Genomic DNA, 18,047 nt, shown 5'->3' with positions numbered 1-18,047 from the left:
TTACAGTGCAGGGGCACAGGTTTGATTCCTGGTCCAGGAATGAAAACCTCACATGCTGCGGAGCAACCAAGCACCTGTGCCACAACCACTGAGCACGCTCTGCAAGCAGAGAAGCCACAGCCACAGGAATCCCACACGACGCAACCAGAGAGTAGTCCCCCATCACCGCAACTAGAGAAAGCCCATACTCAGCAACGAAGAGCCTGTGAGCCACAACAAAGACCCAGCACGGCCAAAAATAAATAAATAAAAATTAATTTAAAAAAAAGAAACATGGACATACAGCACACCCACCTGCTGCTGTGTCCAGAGAATGCTGTGCTGTGCCATCCAGATCACTGTTTCAGGACCAAGGCACTTGGTCCTTCATCTGCTTGAAGTGCTGGCTAGTAATGCCTTGCAGCTGAGTTCCCCCCAGTGCATGCTCTCAGCTAAAGAAAGATTTCCATTTGCAACTACGTCTGGTGATGAATGTTAACTATACTTGTGGTGGTGCTCATTTTGCCCTATAAACAAATGTCAAATCGTTGTATTGTACACCTCAACTAATAGAACATTATATGTCAATTATATCTAAATTTAAAAATAAATTAAAAAAAAAGACAAAAGATCAAATAAAGATTGCAATGTGATATCCCCTTTCTAGAGATGCCTTATACATGCACACATCAGAGATACTGTGAGCTTGGTTCCAGGCCACCATGATAAAGTGAATAACACAATAAAGTGAGTCACACCAATTTCCCAGGGCATATGAAAATTATGTTTACTCTATACCATAGCCTATTAAGTGTACAATAGCATTATATCTTTTAAAAGTACATACCTTATTTTTTAAATCCTTTATTGCTATAAAGTACTAACCTTCATCTGACAACGCAGGGTTGTCACAGACCTTTAATTAGTAAAAACCACAATATCTGCAAAGCACAATAAAGTGAAGCATAATAAAACAAGGTACACCTGTATCCAGTTACTGGTTGATGCTAGAGATTCCAGCCCCATTGTCCCAACTTGGAGAACTCTGAGAGGCCATCCATCCAAGCTCCACAGCTCCCCTAGGCCTGATGTAGAACACCCGAGGAAGAGGCCCTCCCAGGGCTTGAGATCCAGAGCTTGTTGGAGAGAGCATGGCTATGGCTCACCGAAGGGCAGAGAGAAAGGTGGTGGTGGATCTTGCTGGAAATGTGCCATTTGGAACTTGTTGGAATGGAAATCCACTCTGGTGTGTCTAGGAAAGCTGTTTGAGGGGAAGTGTCTCACCTGAGGCACTCTGCTATAAAACCACCCAAAGAGGACACTTCCCTAGTGGTGCAGTGGTTAAGATGCCATGCTTCCACTGCAGGCGGTGTGGGTTCAGTCCCTGGTCCGGAACTAAGATCCCACGCAGCAGGACTACGGGGGGCGGGGGGCGGGGGGAAACAAAGCTACTGGCCACTAGGTGCTACTTGGCTGCGATGTACTTTATGTTGTGCAGCGCCCTGGTTCAGGAGAAGCTGAGTACACCGTGGGAACCTGGTGCTAGAAACTGCCCACACTGCAGGAGCTGGGCATCAGGGGAGCCAAGCCCACTGTAGGAGCCTGGCCATGGAGCACAACAGAGCCAGGACACAGACCCCCCTTTCCATTCTGCAGTCTCCATCAGCCTCTACTGAGGAAGCTTATCATCATGCCAGCTGGCAAAGAAAAAACTTTTTTTAATGACCCTATATTCATTTTCACAAAAGAGACAAAAGGGTGAATTTAGAGCTCAAGGGCAATAAATCAGTAATCAACACTGTCTATCTCTTGGACTAATTAGCGTAGCACGCTCTACACACATGTAAACCCCTATACAACTGCAAAATGAGAAACTTAGTTGTGTAACTAACAAGATACAGCTGTCCTCCTTACGAATGAAGAAATTCTCTCCCTTTCCCCTAAGTGAGATGCACAGACCCCAAAAGTCACTGTATCCATTACTGGCTATGTTAATTAATCCTCAAGTCACAGTCTGACTGAATACTAGTTTAAGGCTCAATTGTAAACTAACTTGCAACAACTTGCATACAAACTAAAAAGGTATCAAGGAAAGAGGAGAAAATAGCATGAACAAATAAATATCTACAGTAGAAAAATGGGCGACTGGCCATTCTTCGTAGCTCAGATGGTAAAGAATGCCTGCAATGCAGGAAATCCAGGTTCAATCCCTGGGTCAGGAAGATCCCCTGGAGAAGGGCATGGCAACCTACTCCAGTATTTTTGCCTAGAGAATTCCATGGACAGAGGGGACTGGCGAGTTATAGTCCATGGGGTCGCAAAAGTAGGACACGACTGAGCAACTAACACACACAGAGGCAAATAAGAGACTTCAATGGGGGCCAGTGCTAAGATTTGGGGCTCCCAGTGCAGGGGGCCAGGGTTCAATCCCACAATCTGCAACTAAAGAGCTCGCCTGCCATAACAAACAGCCAGCACAGTCAAGCAAGTACACGTTTTTTTTTAAATAGGCAAATGGGAAATATGGAAAGCCACTACAATTTTCATTTCTGTAACCAGTCACAAGGCCATAATTGATAGCTTCCTTCTTCCTCAGCCCATTCTGTATTTCCACCACCCTCAGCCAGAACCTCATCTGCTCCAGGTTCTTTAGCTGGTGGGGTGATCTGTTTTGATTGTCTCCTACTCACCCCACTGCTAAAGGAGGGTTCCTTTACTTTAACCTTATTTGTACTGACTTGCATTTGGTGTGACAAAGTATCAGTGAAACAACTTAGGACTTGGCACTTTCACTGCTGAGGGCCCAGGTTCAATCCCTGGTAGGGGAACAAAGATCCTACAAGCCATACACCTCAGCCAAGAAAAAAAAAAAAACTATTTTGGGATATAGTGTATATAATTTTTCCATAGTAAGTCAACAGATAAATTAGAAGTCTACATCTCAATAATAAGGGCATATATCTCATCAAACCAAACCTACACGGCTGTGAAATACTAAGAAGCAATTCTTTTTAGGCCATCAAGTCTGGCGTAGATTTGATATACTCTATTTCCTTAGAATACTAATACTGCAGACTTCACAATACTTTTCATTTATGTGACATATCAAGATAATTTTATGAGGGAATTCCCTGGCAGTCCAGTGGTTAGGACTCCATGCTATCACCAAGGGTTTGGGTTCAATCCCTGGTTAAAGAACTAAGATCCTGCCAGCTATGCGTACTGCCAAAGGGAAAAAAAAAAAACACAAAAAGATAAGTTTATGACAGTTTAGTTTTATTTAAATTCAACTCTATACTCACAGGATTGAACATACCAACAGGACTATAAAAAGGTATTATTAATCAGTACACATGAAACTGAAAATTTTGTGAAGGAATTACAAGCAATGGAGCTATAAGTATTACCAGAAAAGATGGTGGAGCTATTAAACTATTGGAAGAATTATAAGAATATTATATGACAAAACTTTGGCACCCAAAGAGATTTTTCTGAATCTTATTAGATGCATTGTTTTCAAATGCAGTAAGAATTGTTAAAATGAATCTCATCAAAGAGCTGAATTAATGAAATATTTTGTTCAAACACTGGAGCTGTTATACTGAAATGTGTTGATTGGTTGGGATCAAGGTGAAGTTTTACATGTTGTCAGTCTTCTGGCTTCAACTGTTCTGGGGTCTGTGTGCTTGAGGCCAGCAGTTTTTGGCTGGCGGGGGTCTGGTTCCTTACAGAACAACTCAGGAAGGCGCGTCAGACCTTCGTATCTTCAGGGAACTGGGTGTTGGGATTCTGCTATGTGACTGGTTTATAGTCTAAACTGTTACTGGCTTCCCAGTCCAACAGCTATTTCTTGTTTCTACATCTTCACATTTTCTAATCATTAACTCTTGAGCAAGGCTTTTGGGACTCTGGGGAGGACTGGGAAACTAAAACAAAAGCCTTTTACTTCAAAAATCAGGGACACAGGGGCCTGTATACAGTCTCAAGCTCCATATTACCCCTAAAAAATGAACATTAATTCCTTCTTATAATAAAATTTTCAGTCCATGTTCACATTTCTCCGTTTGGTCATATTATTTTTATATTTTTTCTTTGTTGAAAATATATACATACTGCTTGTTCAAATCAGGATCAATAAATATCACTGAATAACTGCTGATTTCAGGAACAAATTATCCTTTTATGCCTGGGGAAGGCCGAGTATATCTTTGTACTTTTGTTGTTGTATTTGAGGGGTTATTTTTGTTTTGTTTTTTACATGCATAAAATTTCCTTGGAAGGACACAGAATGGTTCCCTTGGAGAGGATCACAGAGAGTGATCAGAAGGAAGATTTTTCTTCCTATGCACACTTATGAATTTTAAACCATATTGAACTCATGATCTACTCAACAACTGGGGAATTAAAAGTAAAAAGTTTTCTAAAGGCAAGTCCTAAAACATCATCAAAAGGGATTAGAATGTGGGAAGTAAAGGTGGGAGGGCTGTTTCCAGACCTGCCACAAGATGGCAGCAAAGTGACACGAAAGCTTGGTTCTGGACTCGAAGGCTGCCTGGCCGCCATCAGTCTCCCTCCCCATTTAGGACAGGCAAATGCTGGTAGGTTCCTGCCCACCACTATCCTGAGCTGTGACGCTGTAGCTGAGCTAAATCCCCAGATTCCTCACCCACAGAGGCTGTGAAATGTTTACTGTTGTGTTACGCTTCCACATTTTGAGGTGATTTGTTATTTGGCAGTTAGATACTAGACTTGATACTATTCCACCAGAAAATATTTGAGTATGTATTTCTAAAACGTAGAGACTCACTCTTAAAAAAAAAACACAACCACAATAGAAATATGTTTAAATTATTTACTATAATAAAATATCCAAGCAGTCTAGTTAATGACACATGAAGTATTTGAATTAAAAATATTAATGTCTGCAATCTATTTTAAAATAGATCAAAAAATTTTATGGATGGATAGAGGTATAGATGGCTAGTTATGTGATAAGGCAAATGTAGCAAAGTGTTTATTATAGAATCTAGGTGGTGGGTATATGAGTGTTTACTAGAAGATTCCTTTACCCTTTCTGTATCTTTGAAATTTTTCATAAAATGTTGTGGGAAAAGTCAATCACTGGGGCTTCCCTGGTGGCTTAGTGGTAAAGAATCTGCCCACCAATGCAGGAGACTCAGGTTCGATCCCTGGTCCAGGAAGATCCTGCATGCCAAGGAGCAACTCACTCCGTTGGCCGTAACTGTTGAGCTTGTGCTCTAGAGCCTGGAACCGCAGCTACTGAGCCCACATGCTGCAACTACTGAAGCTCAGTGCCCTCGAGCCTGTGGTCCACAACAAGGGAAGCCACTGAGATAAGAAGCCTACAACCAGAGAAAAGCTTACGAAGCAACAAAGACCCAGGACAGCCAAAAGTAAATACATTTTTAAAAATTTTTTTTAAGTCAATCATTGTTTAAATTTCCAATTGTCTCAAAAATGTTGGCTTTTTTTTGTTTGTTTGCCCATATCAAGATCCAAATAATAACCACAGGGTGAGATTGGTAAATATATGTTCTGTGTTCTTCAAATCACAGAATTGTGGTGCCTTTTTGTTACATCAATAAGCATTCATCCTAACACAGGGCAACAGAGTTTACGTCCCCCAGCTGGCTCTTGATCCTGAAGTTGAACTCTTTAGTCTTGCAAGCTGATGAACCCATTCCTAAAGGAGACCTGAGTGATGGCAGCAGCAGCTTCTTTTTTCTGTTTAATATTTATTTTTAGTTATTTATTTGGCTGCACCAGGTCTTAGTTGCTGTATACAGATCTTCCTTGGAGCATGCAGGTCTTGTTTCAGTTGCAGCATGCAGAATTTTTATTTACTGCATGCAGAAATTTTAGTTGTATCATGTAGGATCTAGCTCCCAACCAGGGATCGAATGCAGGTCCCCTGCATTGGGAGTGAGGAGTCTCAGCCACTGGCCCACCAGGGGAGTCCCAGCAGCAGTTTGTGACTAGGGCTTCCTGACCAAGGTCAGTGCTACAGGATGTGTTCTGGACTCTGTCGCTGTAGGGGCAGCTTCAGAGAACAGCCTTCTCAGGTCAGTTTTTACATGTCCTGAGTGTCAGTCCTACAGGACTAGCCTAAAAGTGAGGTATGTGTCTAGTGCAGCTACGTGGAGCCCCACTCTCAGAAGTGGGGAGTTTAATCCTCTGCAGTTGCCATCATGTAATTCCTTTTTATTTTTTATGAACTGCTGCTCATCCAACACACATTTTTGTGATTTATTACTTATATGCTGCGCTGGGTCATCTTTATGGCACCCGGGCTTTCTCTAGTTGTGGTAAGCGGAGGCTACTCCTCATTGTGAACCATGGGCTCTAGGTGCACGGGCTTAGTTGCTCCGCAGCATGTGGAATCTTCCCTGACCGGGGATCGAACCCATATCGCCTGCCTTGGCAGGCAGATTCTTAACCACTAGACCACCAGGGAAGCGCGCCACCTTGTAATTCTTCATGTTATCTTTGAATTTGTGTTTTGTGTTTTATAAGTGAAGTCTGCTGGGACAATGGAGCAGGCATCAGGAACTTAAAGCCTGACCTGTGTGCATTCTCTCTTCCCACCACTCTCTCTCCCTGAGACAGGCTCTTAGCTGCCTGTTCTGCCTCCTGAGGGCCTGGGCTTCAGGAGGGTCAAGGTCCACTACACACATCCCATGGCCTCTGAGGGCAGGGCAGAGTGGCAGCTACTCCCTCCTCAGTTGGCAGTCCATGGCATATTCAGCAGGTGACCAGCAGGGGCGAGTGTCCTGCCCACCATTGATCCCAGTTCTGTGTCTTCTTGGAAGAGAGGCTGCATCCCCCTGTAAGGAGCAAGCCTGTGAGAAGGAAATATGCCTTGTTTGACTTTTCCACCTCAGGCCAAGGCACCAGTTGGTCCAGTGGTTGGTGGGGAGAGAAGGAGAACTTGGCAGCCAGCAGCCATGTGTACAGACACACAAAGTTGCAGGGCAGGTCACCCAGGTGACTGTAAGAGCTTGGACTCACCCCAGGGTATCCCTTGCTCTAGGGAGCATGACAATGAATAGCACATTAAAAACACCATGACAGGTTAAGAACAATCATGGAAGAAAGGAAAATGCTTTCTATCTTAGTATTTTTATTTTTTTAATATCTATTTATTTGGCTGTGCCAGGTCTTAGTTGCAATATGTGGGATCTAGTTCCCTGACCAGGGACCGAACCCGTACCCCCTGCCTTGGAAGCGCAGAGCCCCAACCGCTAGACCACCAGGCAAGTCCCAATATCTTAGTATTTTTAACAGAGGTTTTTTTTCTTTCCGTTTGCTGTTTGAAGGAGGGGTCCCACATTTTCATTTTGCACAGGGCCCCATACATCAGTTTGCAGTCCTGCTTAGAGGGCACTCCTTCAGCCTTTCCAACATTTCTGGTATCCCAACCAAGAGCAATTTCTGTTTTCTTCCCTGAACACTGATCCTACACAGCTGCAGGTAACAGGGGACAGCTGGGGGAATGAGCACATGTGTGGCCACTTTCTGGATGACTGGAAATATCTAAATGAGTAGAATCTAGGAGGAGCACTGAAGCCCTACTTGGTTAAGTAGGTGGGAGTGACCAAGTTAGAGAACATTTGGCTTATACCGTATATCCTTTGACGAATATTTATCAAATCCACCCATTTGTCAGGTGCTGGGGATGCAGTGGAGTCTAAAGTCAACAGACAGAGCAACTACACTGTTTTCCAGGGTGAAGAAGAGTGTGGAGGTGGGGGTAAGATGAAGCAGCAGAGACGATTGCTATGTAGCACAGTCATTTTGTGCGCATGCTTAACTTAAGCAGTCAGCTACGTGGGTTCACAATAAACAAAGATAATGAAAAATAATTATTTAAACAAGGAAATTATCCTGCCCTTCATTCCACTTAATAAATAAGCAGCGTATGCTCCCTCCTGTATGAGATATGGGCGTAATCTACTTCCTTGGGCCTCGTAACTCATCTGGATGTAGTGTGAGTTGAGTGTACTTTTCATACAACATAGTCCCTGAACCCAAAAATGAACATTGACATTTAGCTAAAGCCATAGCCATCTGTTACAACGTGGGAGGAAAATGGCATAATGAAAGATGGTGTCTTACCTTCCTTTAGTTGCTCTCAACATCAACCGGATAGGGAGAGATCCGGGGAACACAACGGAGGAACAGCACTTGCCCTAGCCGGATACCTCCGCAGAAACAACCCAAAAATGTATTCTCCGGGACCGCTTTCCTCTCCGCGTGGACCAACAGAATTCTGAGATGAGTAACAGATGGGTGCTCCAACCATTCGGCGCTGGGATGCGGGGATGGGGTTGCAGCGTCTTCCCCGCCCATCTATTGGACGAATCGGAAAGCGTCCTCCGGGACCGCGGTGTCCTGGGACGCGCGGGGGCGTGGCCTGGGACTCCCCCGAGGGGAGGGCGCCGTCTGTCCTTGGGCAGAGAGGGGAGGTGACTCCGGCCGAAGAGGAGGACACAGGATGAGGGCCCTGCGGGTGAGGGCCCCTAAGGGTCGGGTTGTGGCCCCCAACTCGGAAACTCTCAGAAACTCTCACCCCTATTTGAGACTCTCCCCAAATTCCGGGATCTGGGGACTTGGAACGTGAGCCCCGTTCAGGGCTTGGGACTCCCTCCTAATAAGCCTGGGGCCCCTCTCCCCAGCTCCCAACCCAAAATCTTTTGAGACAGCCGGGGACTCGTTAACTTGACCAAAACCCCAGAGTTGGAACTTCTTCCCTTCATCCAGGGCTCCCTTAGCATTCCTTCCCCTCTCCCTAACTTCTTAGGCTGCCGGGAAATTCCCTAAGCACCCCGATCCAGCCCTGCCCTTGCCGCGACCTGAGCTCCTCCCATTAACCCTGGGAACCGAAAAGAAAAAAAACCATCTCGGGGCTGGGACCCGCGGAACGTGAGCCTTCCTTCTGGGTCCGATCCTCTAGACGGTCCGATAACCTTCAAGCCAGACCCTCTAGGCACGAGTCCCGTTCATCTAGGCCTTTCCTGCCAGGACACCCTCCCCCACTCACGCTGTCAGTTCGCATCTTGCCTTTGAGACGCTCCCATGGGACAGGAGTGTCCCCAAGTCAGAGCCTCGGAAAGTCCGACACCCTCCCCCCAAAGGGACCTCCTCCAGGACGCCCCTGCAGACTCCCTCAGTGTCCACCCATCCCCTCTGCACAGGTCTCCCAGGCGCTGGTCCGCTCCTTTAGCTCAACCGCCCGGAACCGCTTGGAGAACAGAGTAGCTGAGAAACAGAAACTCTTCCAGGTGGGCGGAGCGGGGGCGGGGCGGGGGCGGGGCGGGGGAGGAGCCTGGGCCGCCGGCTTCGTCCCGAAGAGAAGTTGGGGGTGGCAGGAGCTTAAGGTCTGCGATGCTGACAGCGCCTTTCTCATCGTGTGCCCTCAAATTCCAGGAGGACAATGGTCTCCCGGTGCACTTGAAGGGCGGTGCAACAGACAACATCCTGTATCGAGTGACGATGACTCTCTGTCTGGGGGGTGAGTGCAGGGCCAGGCTCGGCCTGAACTCGGGAGGAGGCGGCGGGGGAAGGGGCGGGTTCTGGCGCTAGGGTTTCGCCAGAGAATTGGATTCTGAGCTTGTGTGGACCCTATGGGAGCCTGGGCTGACAAATACGGAGGGAGCACCCCAGGGCTTGGGCTCCTGTCCCAGGGAGATGGCTGGGCTAGTGATGCATCTGGGGAGAAAGCCTGAAGCCTGGTCTGTATCAAGGTCCAGCATTTCCCCAGCTGAAGGGCAGTTTGGGAAGGGACTCGAGCTTGCAGCATGGGCTCAGAAGCAAGATGGGGCTCAGGGAGGGAACTGGGGCCTCATTCAGTATCCCCCACACTCCCTCCCTAGGCACTCTCTACAGCCTGTACTGCCTTGGCTGGGCCTCCTTCCCTCACAAGAAGTGAAACCAAGAAGTCTGCGGGACCGAACAGGCATCAATAAATGTGCTGGTTTCCTGGGGAACCCAGCCCAGCTCCATGCTCCCTATTTGTGCCTCCTAGCCCATCCTTCCACCAGCAAGTCATCTCTGCCCTGTGGACAACCCTGGGACCCTCCTACTAGACCAGGGTTATCCCCCTAGGATGTCACTGCCTCTCAGCCCTCCCAGAAGCCCCAAACAGCATCCCTGGGCTGTCCCCTCAGGGTCTGGGGACCTGCTTTGTATCCTGGGATGGCACCCCCTCTCCCTGCAGAGGCCCGGGGTGGGGAAGAAGATCCTGAGCATAGTGTATGACATCAGAGAGGTAGAGGCACGTGGGGACAGACTCATTCAAGCACAGAAGCTGAGAGGGGCAAATATGGCCTTGGGGGGCACAGCCAGGGGGACACTGAGACCTCCCACAGGTCTGGCTCTTGCAGCAGAAGCAGAGATGGCCCAGACTTCTAGTCTTGGTTTCCATGGGATCTGAGCGAGATCTCAGCAAGAATAAGGCTACAGCTCAATTGGGATCCAGAATGAGAAAAAAGACTGGGACTAGGAGACACATACAGACAGGCTTCCTCTGCCTCAAACAGAGTCAGAGCCACCCCTCAACTCAAAACAGGAGGCAGATATCGGAGAGAGCAGCAACTAGGGTACATTTATTTCCTCCTAGGCCTGGCAGCCTGGGAGCAGAATACAGACAAAGGCACTGGGGCATGTGGCCCTGTTTTGGCCTGGAGTTCAGGTGCCTGGGTGGTAACTGAATGGGTGTGCCTGGGTGTGGAGGGACTGGGGTGATCCTCCCAGAACTAAGAGAAGGGCCCTTGGGGTGTGGAAGCCACACAAATGTTGGGCTTGGCACAGGTGCAAGAGAAGGGTTATGGAGTAGACGAGATAGGTGTGCTGGGTGGGGGTGACTGGAGGGGCAAGGCGTGTTGAAGCATGTTGGGCCCTGGCTGTTGACTGAGAATCCAGATGCCAAGGGCTGAGAGGACAGAAAGGCCTGTGGGTCAGCAGGACCCACGAAGATGTGACTGCAGACAGAATCAGCCCTGGGGGAGACCGAAGAGTCCAAGGTGACTCCTACAGCGAGGTGATGAGGGGGCAGGCCTGGGGCTCCCATTCAGGAGTACATGGTCAGCTGCAGCCACTGGGGAAAGGAAGGGACAGACAGTGAGGAGCCGGGAACCCAGGAATACCAGCAGCCCTTCTCTGCTCTCACCCAGGGGTCTTTGGGAAATTGGGAGGGAGGGAGCCCTAGCTCCAAGCTGGTACATGGGGCTGAGGGGAGGGGCCCTCTGCTAGTATCCCCAATCCCAGGGTGGAGATGGGGGTTCTTACCTCCTGGATGTTCACCTGGATTTGTCCAGTGCCATCTTTGTCAAGAGATTTGAAGGCACCTGGGGAAAGGAAGGGTTGGTGGGACTGGCTTTTAGGATTAAAATATACTAATATATGATAATACTAACAGCTAGTAGTCTGTCTGCTCTGGCAAGCACCTGTATAAAGTGCTTTCCGTGTATGAATTCATTTAACCCGATTTTGGGAGGTAAGTGTCATTTTAAAATAAGGCACAGAAAGGTGAAGTGATGTCCCTGTGTTACATAGAGAAAAAGGAAACTGGGATTGGAACCCAGACTGCTACTCATCTCAATAATGGCCTCCATATCTTGACCTTCACGCCCCTCATCACCCTCTGCCCAAGCCCCAGCCCCCTACCAACCTCCAGTTCCAGCTAAAACAATCTACTGGGAGGAGGCTCTGCATTTCCTGCTCCTACAGTTTGTTGTGGTCCCCACTCCTGCCCTGAAACTCATCTCCATGTTCCCCACTCACAGCCAAACCTGTATGTAAACAGGTGCCCACAGTCTGTGTGGCTCTCTCTCACTCACGGCTCAATTACCACCCTTGGGGGTCCACGCGTGTGGTACCCTGGACACTCCACGTGCAGCTAGCCCTCTTGCTGGTAAACCCCAGGCCATTTCTTGACCCTCTCATACATGGCTTTTGGCATCATCTGCCCTGTTGTCCTCTCCCACCTTCCCTTCATGTCCCCAACATACATGCCCCTTTTCTTCCCTGCATGCTCTTAATATACTGTCCGCCCTGGGCTCTTGGCATGCCAGGAGATCTTCCTAAAGGAAACCTGAGACCCTGTTCTTCCCCTGCCTAGACCCTGTTCACTGTCCGCATTAGTGTCTGAGCACCTTCAAACTTGGCATTCACAGCCCTGCATGGCCTGACCATCCCACTGCTCCTGCCCCCTCTCAGACAAATCTGCATTCAAATTCTAGCTTTGCAACTTCTAGCTAAGTGGCTGTGAGCAAGAAATTCGCCTCCTCAAACCCTAGGTTCCTCCTCCATGAAATAAACACTCTAACCATCACCGAGATCACCATCTCCTCTTTCCTTTCTAGGCCTTCACACAGGCTGTTCCCAGTGCAACACTGCTCCCCACTCGCTTGCTGGGGTCACTTCTTACCCACCAGGTCTCAATTCACACATGCCCTCCCTCCTCCAGGAAGGCCTCCTTGATCACTTAAGCTACATCAGCTGCCTAGTTAAGTTTGAAGAGCTCCCAGTTACAAGTCTAAACCTGATCTACCCTGACCTTCCCCTCACAGCCCCCATCACTCTGCAAAGGCTTCCCCGATCCCAGACTTAACCATCCCGAGCTGCCACTGTCTGGTAATTTGCCTCTCCTGTGGACTGTGAGCAACATAAAGGCAAGAACATGGGCTGTTTCAGTCACTGCTGTGCCCCTAACACTGCCTACCTCAGTGTCAGGCTCAAAGGAGGCTTGGCCCAAGGAGGCTTGACAAATCCCCACCTGGGAAGAGAGCTGGGGTGTCACTTACGGAACATGGCATCCAGTCTGACCAGGCAACTGATGAAATTGTCAAAATCCATGTTCCCTCCCTCATCTGAGTAGCGTCGGATGATCATGTTGTAGAGATGTTCATTCAGGTGGAATCCTGAGAACGATTTAGTTAACAGGTGTGGGGGCCACATAGCCGAACCCTCTCCCAGCCCCAGGATTCAGGCTCAGACCAGATCAGTGGAGGCTGCCTCACCATTCCCACCCCCAGTCCCACCATGTTCCTGCCAGCCACACCTGCTGCCTCAAAGGCCCCTGGGAGTTCACTGCTGCCAATGGTCCCTGAACGGTCAACATCAAACTGTTTGTATATGGCCTGTGGGGACAAGGAGGTCAGGATTCAGCTGGGCCTCATGGGGCGTGGCATTTCCAAGGCTTGGGGCACTGTCTTTGTGTCAGTCGTTTCAGAGGCTGAACACACCTGCCACTTTTTGATGTTGTTCCACAAGTACTTGAATTCTTCAAAGCCCAGTTTACCAGTCGTATCACTCTGGTGGGAGGGTGTTAAGAATAGCCATACCCAGAAGTGTGGACAGTGTACATGATGATGGTAAGGGCCAAGCAGGGGAGCCTGGGCTAAAACCCCAGCTCCCATCCCACCCTCGTCCTGTCACCTTGTGTGTGGCTTCATTGTTCGTTTTGTCCATAGGCACTTTAGTTTGTATTTCTAAATGATAAAGACTCTCTTTACACATAATCACATGAAATCCTCATTTATAACATTCTTTGATAGTAATTCAAACTTACAAATGTTAGGACATGTAAAACACCAGGGTATCTTAGAACTCTAGGGAAATGAGGTGATAAGAGTAAATACCTGAGGTACTTGTGATAAAAAGTGAAGGAGATATTGGTATAAAGCCCTCACTCAGCTCAGGGCTGGCACTTGATAAATTCTCAGTAAACAGCAACAATGGCCAAGACTTATCACATGACTTCAGATAGTGCTAAACTTCTCAGGAACATCACTTGTCTCACTAAATCCTCAAGATACCAGCCCCATCAGTATTGTATCTGGGTGACAGAGAAACAGCTTCAGAGCTGAAAAATCTACCCAGGTGAGATCATAGTAACAGTTAGTGTGTGGAGACCACTTACTCTGTGCTACCCACTGTGCTAAGCCTTTTGCATGAAACGCCAATTTGGTATCACCATTATCATTCACCCAATTTTATCAGGAGGTAAACTGAGGCACAGAGAGGTTCAGTAACCTTGCTAGGAGGCTGAGCTGCATTTGTTTCACCCTAGACAACACATGTATGTCATCACATGACATGCATATATGTGTGTGTCTATAATGCTTTGTGCATGCAGTATGTGTCTGTGTCCAAAATCAGTGAATGATGTGTGTTCCCATGCACACGCCTCTACATATCTTCATGTATGTGGGTGTGCCCTTATATATGTGTGTGTGCATGTGGGCAAACCTATGGCAGTTACAAGGTGGGGTTATAAGGTTATAAGGTCCGTTGAATGATTGCCTCTCTAGGTCCTGCCTGGTTTCTTCATCTGTAAAATAGAATATAATAATCATACCTGTCCCACAAGGTGGCTGTCAAGTAAATGTAAGTAAAGTGCCAGTCATGACAGCTGATGTTATTATGTGTTGCCACATGTCCATAGGTGGGTGTGTGTTCTAATGTATACGTGTCCACATCTGTGGGTATGAAAGCTACACCCTGACTGCCCCAGCCACTCTCGCAGAAAATCCCTTCTTGGGAATTCCCTGGAAGTCCAGTGGTTAGGACTCCCTACTCTGTCAGGGCCCCAGTTTAATCCCTGGTTGGGGAATGAAGATCCCACAAACCACGCAGCATGGCCAAAGAAAATTCCCTCATCCTCAAGTTCTCCACCAGACTACTCTCAAGGATACATCCATTACAGCCACCATGCTTCGACATGTGTCAACGCCAAAGCCATCAGTCTTCAGATCAGGATCTGTGGGATACAGGTTGAAGGTCAGAGGCCAGAGATCACAACTACCCCAGCCACCATGCCTCCAAACCTGCCCTGTCTGCTGACCCCGGTCACTCACGTCGGGTCACCACTTTGTTGAGAATATTCATGAGTTCTGTGGCGCTGACCTCCATGTCCTGGGGGGAGAAGTTAGGAATGGGGCAGGGGTGACTGCAAGGGGTCTGAGGGTGTGATGAAGGAGGATGGGAACTTTGGGATTGCCATGGTGGAGTGTACATGTAAAGGGCAGCCCAAGGGAAGGCATGGAAGGGTTAAGGACGGGTCTGGGGCCCCTGTTTACTTACATCTCCAGCCAGCTGGGCAAAAAGCCTCCGGAACTGCCGGACCTCCTCACTCTCATTGGCCTCGATGTTGGAGTAATGTGTGCGAGGGGGCTGCAGAGGGAGGAGATTTCAGAGCAGGTAGGGGGAAGGGTGCCCTGGCCGGGACAGCAGTACGTTGGGAAAGCCTGAGTGGGCTGAGCGGTGAGTGACCAATGGCAATGAATAGGAATGGACATAGCTAAGTCCGCAAAGAGTCTGAGTGGGCTGAGCGGTGAGTGACCAATGGCAATGAATAGGAATGGATGTAGCTAAGTCCGCAAAGAGTTGGATATGACTTAGCGACTGGAAAATAATAGCTAAGTTTGAGGATGTTACAAGGGAGAGATTCAGTGAGATACATTTCATAAGGAAAGGGATGGGGCTTTTTCAAAGGGACAAGGATGGGTGTTGGAAAAGGCCTCAGAATGAGAAAACAGTGGCGGCTTACCAGGGGCTCTGGGTTGTACTGCGCAGCCGCCTCACTGAAGGAAAACATGGGGGTGGGGGTTAGTGCCAGGGGGCGGGGCCTCCAACCGGCAGCCAGCCCCCACACCCCATCCCTGAACCCCTAGCTGGCCACCCTACCTACTTGTTCCCTCCGCCCTCATCAGTGCTTGTCCTCTCCTGTCCCCATCCTTGCTGCCCTGGTTGTGCCCCCACAGTAAGATCCCCCTTGCCAGAGCACACCTACATAATGGCAGATTCCTCAAAAGACCCAGCCCCTTCGAGGGCTGCCTCATAGAAGCTTGGCCCCAGCTTCCCGGGGCCCCACCCTCCTGGGTTCCACCATGGCTTCTAACGTTTGTGTCTTCTCAATATCCCACCCCAGCTCCATTAGTTCTCACCCCTTCATAATATGGGGGTGAGACACTCAATGGCTAAGACCTACCAGGCACCTACCGACCCCTACTCCCCCTTCACTGCTGCTGCTGCTGCTAAGTCGCTTCAGTCCTACCCCTTCACTAGGACATTTTTAATCCAATCAGTTCCCAGCCTAGCCTTGCCCCTTGATGGCCTTTTCCCCAATCCTATAAGGGCTAGACTTCTTCTGAGCACACCTCATTGACCCACCTACGAGGGCCACGCCGCGCGCACAAGGCTAGCCTTGCCCCCATGAAGTGATAACCAGCCTCATTGGCTCCGCCCCCTTAACGTTTGTCTCCAGGTTAGCGGAAGTAGGCCCGCCAGCCCCATTAAGCCCCACCTCCCAAAGCCCCGCTGGTCCCATCAGACTACGTCCCCTCAATTATCAGAGTACCCCCATGTCAAGCTCCGCCCCCATGAACTCATTAAGGTCGGCCCCCTCAAAGCGGGTCTCCTAGCCCAGGGCCGGCCCAGCCTAATTAAGGTTCCTGGTCAGTGTCCAGGTTACCCCATTCTATTGCTGGACAAGCCTCCTCCTCGGGCCACGCCCATCACCAGGCTCCGCCTTACCTAATGGCGCTAATGACCCCGCCCAGGATGCGCATGGCAGTTCCGCCGCCGCCGCCACCGCCGCCGCCGCCTCCGCCACCGCCGCCGCCTCCGGCCCCGCTGATAAGGCCTCCAAGCACATTCCCTAGGCCCCCGCCCAGGCCCCCGCCTCCTCCGCCGCCTCCGCCACCCTTCAAGAACGAGTTAACCAGGAACATGGCTGATTCCTGAGGAGGGAGAAAGGGGTCAGATGGCTGTCTCGTCCCTGAGCCCGCCCCTTCCCGCACAAAAATACGCATTTCTGACTGCTGGACTTGAGGAAGTAATATGAAACCTCTAGGCGGAGACCTATCCTCCGGCTGGGGCTTAAGGGCCCATTCGGGGTGAGGTCTGGGCTTCTGGGGGAGGTGGTTCTTGGATGGTGGCATAAGGACAGAAAATCAGGTTTGAAACCTCCTTCCGTTCCAAAGGTCCGCATCTGGCTTGAAAAACTCTGGACTGAGTCTACGCATAGGCATCATGAAGTACCAGGCACTGGCCAGGTCAAGTGGGATTCTCAAGGTGGGGGGTCCCAAGCTAGCGCTCGAATCTGAGATCCAGAGCCCTAGAGGTTTGAGGCGGGTCAGAACCGTGGGTTAGAAATTCTTCGCCTGGAGGCCCCTGACATAGAGTTTAGGAAATCCAGAATGTGGGTTTAAGGATTTAGGTGCAACCAGCAGTGAGACTAGACTCATTGCTGGGTCTGTGGGATCAGGTCTAAGATTTTAAGTGTTGAGCCCCGGAGCCTTGGAATAACGGAGTTCCTGTTAGAATTGAGAGGACGGATCGTAGTCCCAGAGGCTGCACCCAGGGCTGAATTTACTGGGTACCTCTCCACGGGCTCCTATTTTTGATCCTGAGAGGAAGGGTGGAAGAGTCCCTGGGGCGGGATAACTAGGCCGGAGAGATCTGGGAGCTCGAATCTGAGATCAAGGGTGTAGTGGATCCCTGAGGCTAAGATTTTAGGATCTCTTCGGGTCTGGAGGCCTCCAGGGCCGGAATTACAGAGTGCAGGGGGAGTCCGGACTGGGCGCTCACCGCCTCGTTCACGCGTCCGCCGGTCCGCTCGTCGCTGTAGCTCTGGGGCCTCCGGCTGCGTCCGACTCCGCAGGGCGGGGCGGGTGACTCAGGCTGCCAAGGCCGGGTTAGGCTCTGCGGGGTGGCCCAGCCCGCATCCGCCCGGTCCTAGAGCCGACATTAAGACTGCGCATGCGCTTATCGGTCCCGCCTCCTGTGATTGGATGCCGCTGCCCAAGGTCCACCCTGCGTTTCTAGTGCCTTGCATTCCCGACACCGCCCTGAGTTGACAGATCTGAGGTCTTTCCCTATTCTATGTGGTCCCAGGCACCTGGGAACTAGAACTCCGAGGGATCTTGGGCAGTCATCGTGCCCAAGGCCACCTAGAGTCGATTTTCGCCCCAAAGCCTGCTGCCATCGTCTCACAGATATGGCTTTCGGTTTCCTCTGAAAACGACTCCTGATACTCTTGGAAC

At 49.5% G+C, this 18,047-nt stretch overlaps 3 protein-coding genes and 1 long non-coding RNA gene across 7 annotated transcripts in view; 2 read left to right on the top strand and 2 right to left on the bottom strand.

The window, feature by feature from the left end:
* The window catches only part of ZNF565 (zinc finger protein 565), a 49,102-nt gene extending 40,593 nt beyond the window's left edge, over nucleotides 1-8,509 (top strand). For all 3 annotated transcript variants that reach the window (XM_069550534.1, XM_069550536.1, XM_069550535.1), the window contains one exon: nucleotides 8,126-8,509. In XM_069550534.1, coding sequence (XP_069406635.1) covers nucleotides 8,126-8,193 — 68 coding nt within the window. In that variant the 3' untranslated portion in view covers nucleotides 8,194-8,509. The remainder of the gene's footprint in view (nucleotides 1-8,125) is intronic.
* Nucleotides 5,719-9,179, bottom strand: LOC138418821 (uncharacterized). 2 transcript variants are annotated; one of them, XR_011248732.1, is made up of 2 exons: nucleotides 8,116-9,179; nucleotides 5,719-6,839 (listed from the first exon to the last, which is right to left on the bottom strand). It is a non-coding gene; the product is annotated as an uncharacterized lncRNA (long non-coding RNA). The 2 variants fall into 2 exon arrangements; XR_011248731.1 differs by having other exon boundaries at nucleotides 5,719-6,824; nucleotides 8,116-8,983.
* On the top strand, nucleotides 8,428-10,010 carry COX7A1 (cytochrome c oxidase subunit 7A1). The gene is made up of 4 exons (XM_069550688.1): nucleotides 8,428-8,509; nucleotides 9,195-9,281; nucleotides 9,427-9,511; nucleotides 9,873-10,010. The coding sequence occupies exons 1-4, from the start codon at nucleotides 8,495-8,497 to the stop codon at nucleotides 9,926-9,928; spliced, it is 243 nt and encodes an 80-aa protein (XP_069406789.1). The 5' UTR covers nucleotides 8,428-8,494; the 3' UTR covers nucleotides 9,929-10,010.
* Nucleotides 10,011-10,577: 567 nt separating this feature from the next.
* CAPNS1 (calpain small subunit 1) lies at nucleotides 10,578-17,789 on the bottom strand. Its single transcript, XM_069550644.1, has 11 exons — nucleotides 17,593-17,789; nucleotides 16,537-16,742; nucleotides 15,551-15,584; nucleotides 15,085-15,174; nucleotides 14,859-14,916; nucleotides 14,697-14,761; nucleotides 13,245-13,313; nucleotides 13,061-13,139; nucleotides 12,804-12,920; nucleotides 11,287-11,345; nucleotides 10,578-11,095 (listed from the first exon to the last, which is right to left on the bottom strand). The coding sequence occupies exons 2-11, from the start codon at nucleotides 16,731-16,733 to the stop codon at nucleotides 11,069-11,071; spliced, it is 795 nt and encodes a 264-aa protein (XP_069406745.1). The 5' UTR covers nucleotides 16,734-16,742; nucleotides 17,593-17,789; the 3' UTR covers nucleotides 10,578-11,068.
* Nucleotides 17,790-18,047: the final 258 nt, after the last annotated feature.

The sequence above is a fragment of the Ovis canadensis genome, chromosome 14 (assembly GCF_042477335.2).
Source record: "Ovis canadensis isolate MfBH-ARS-UI-01 breed Bighorn chromosome 14, ARS-UI_OviCan_v2, whole genome shotgun sequence".
In the NCBI taxonomy this organism is placed as follows: domain Eukaryota; kingdom Metazoa; phylum Chordata; class Mammalia; order Artiodactyla; family Bovidae; genus Ovis; species Ovis canadensis.
The sequence above is the reverse complement of the archived record's forward strand: the minus strand, read 5'-3'. Positions and strand labels throughout refer to the sequence as shown.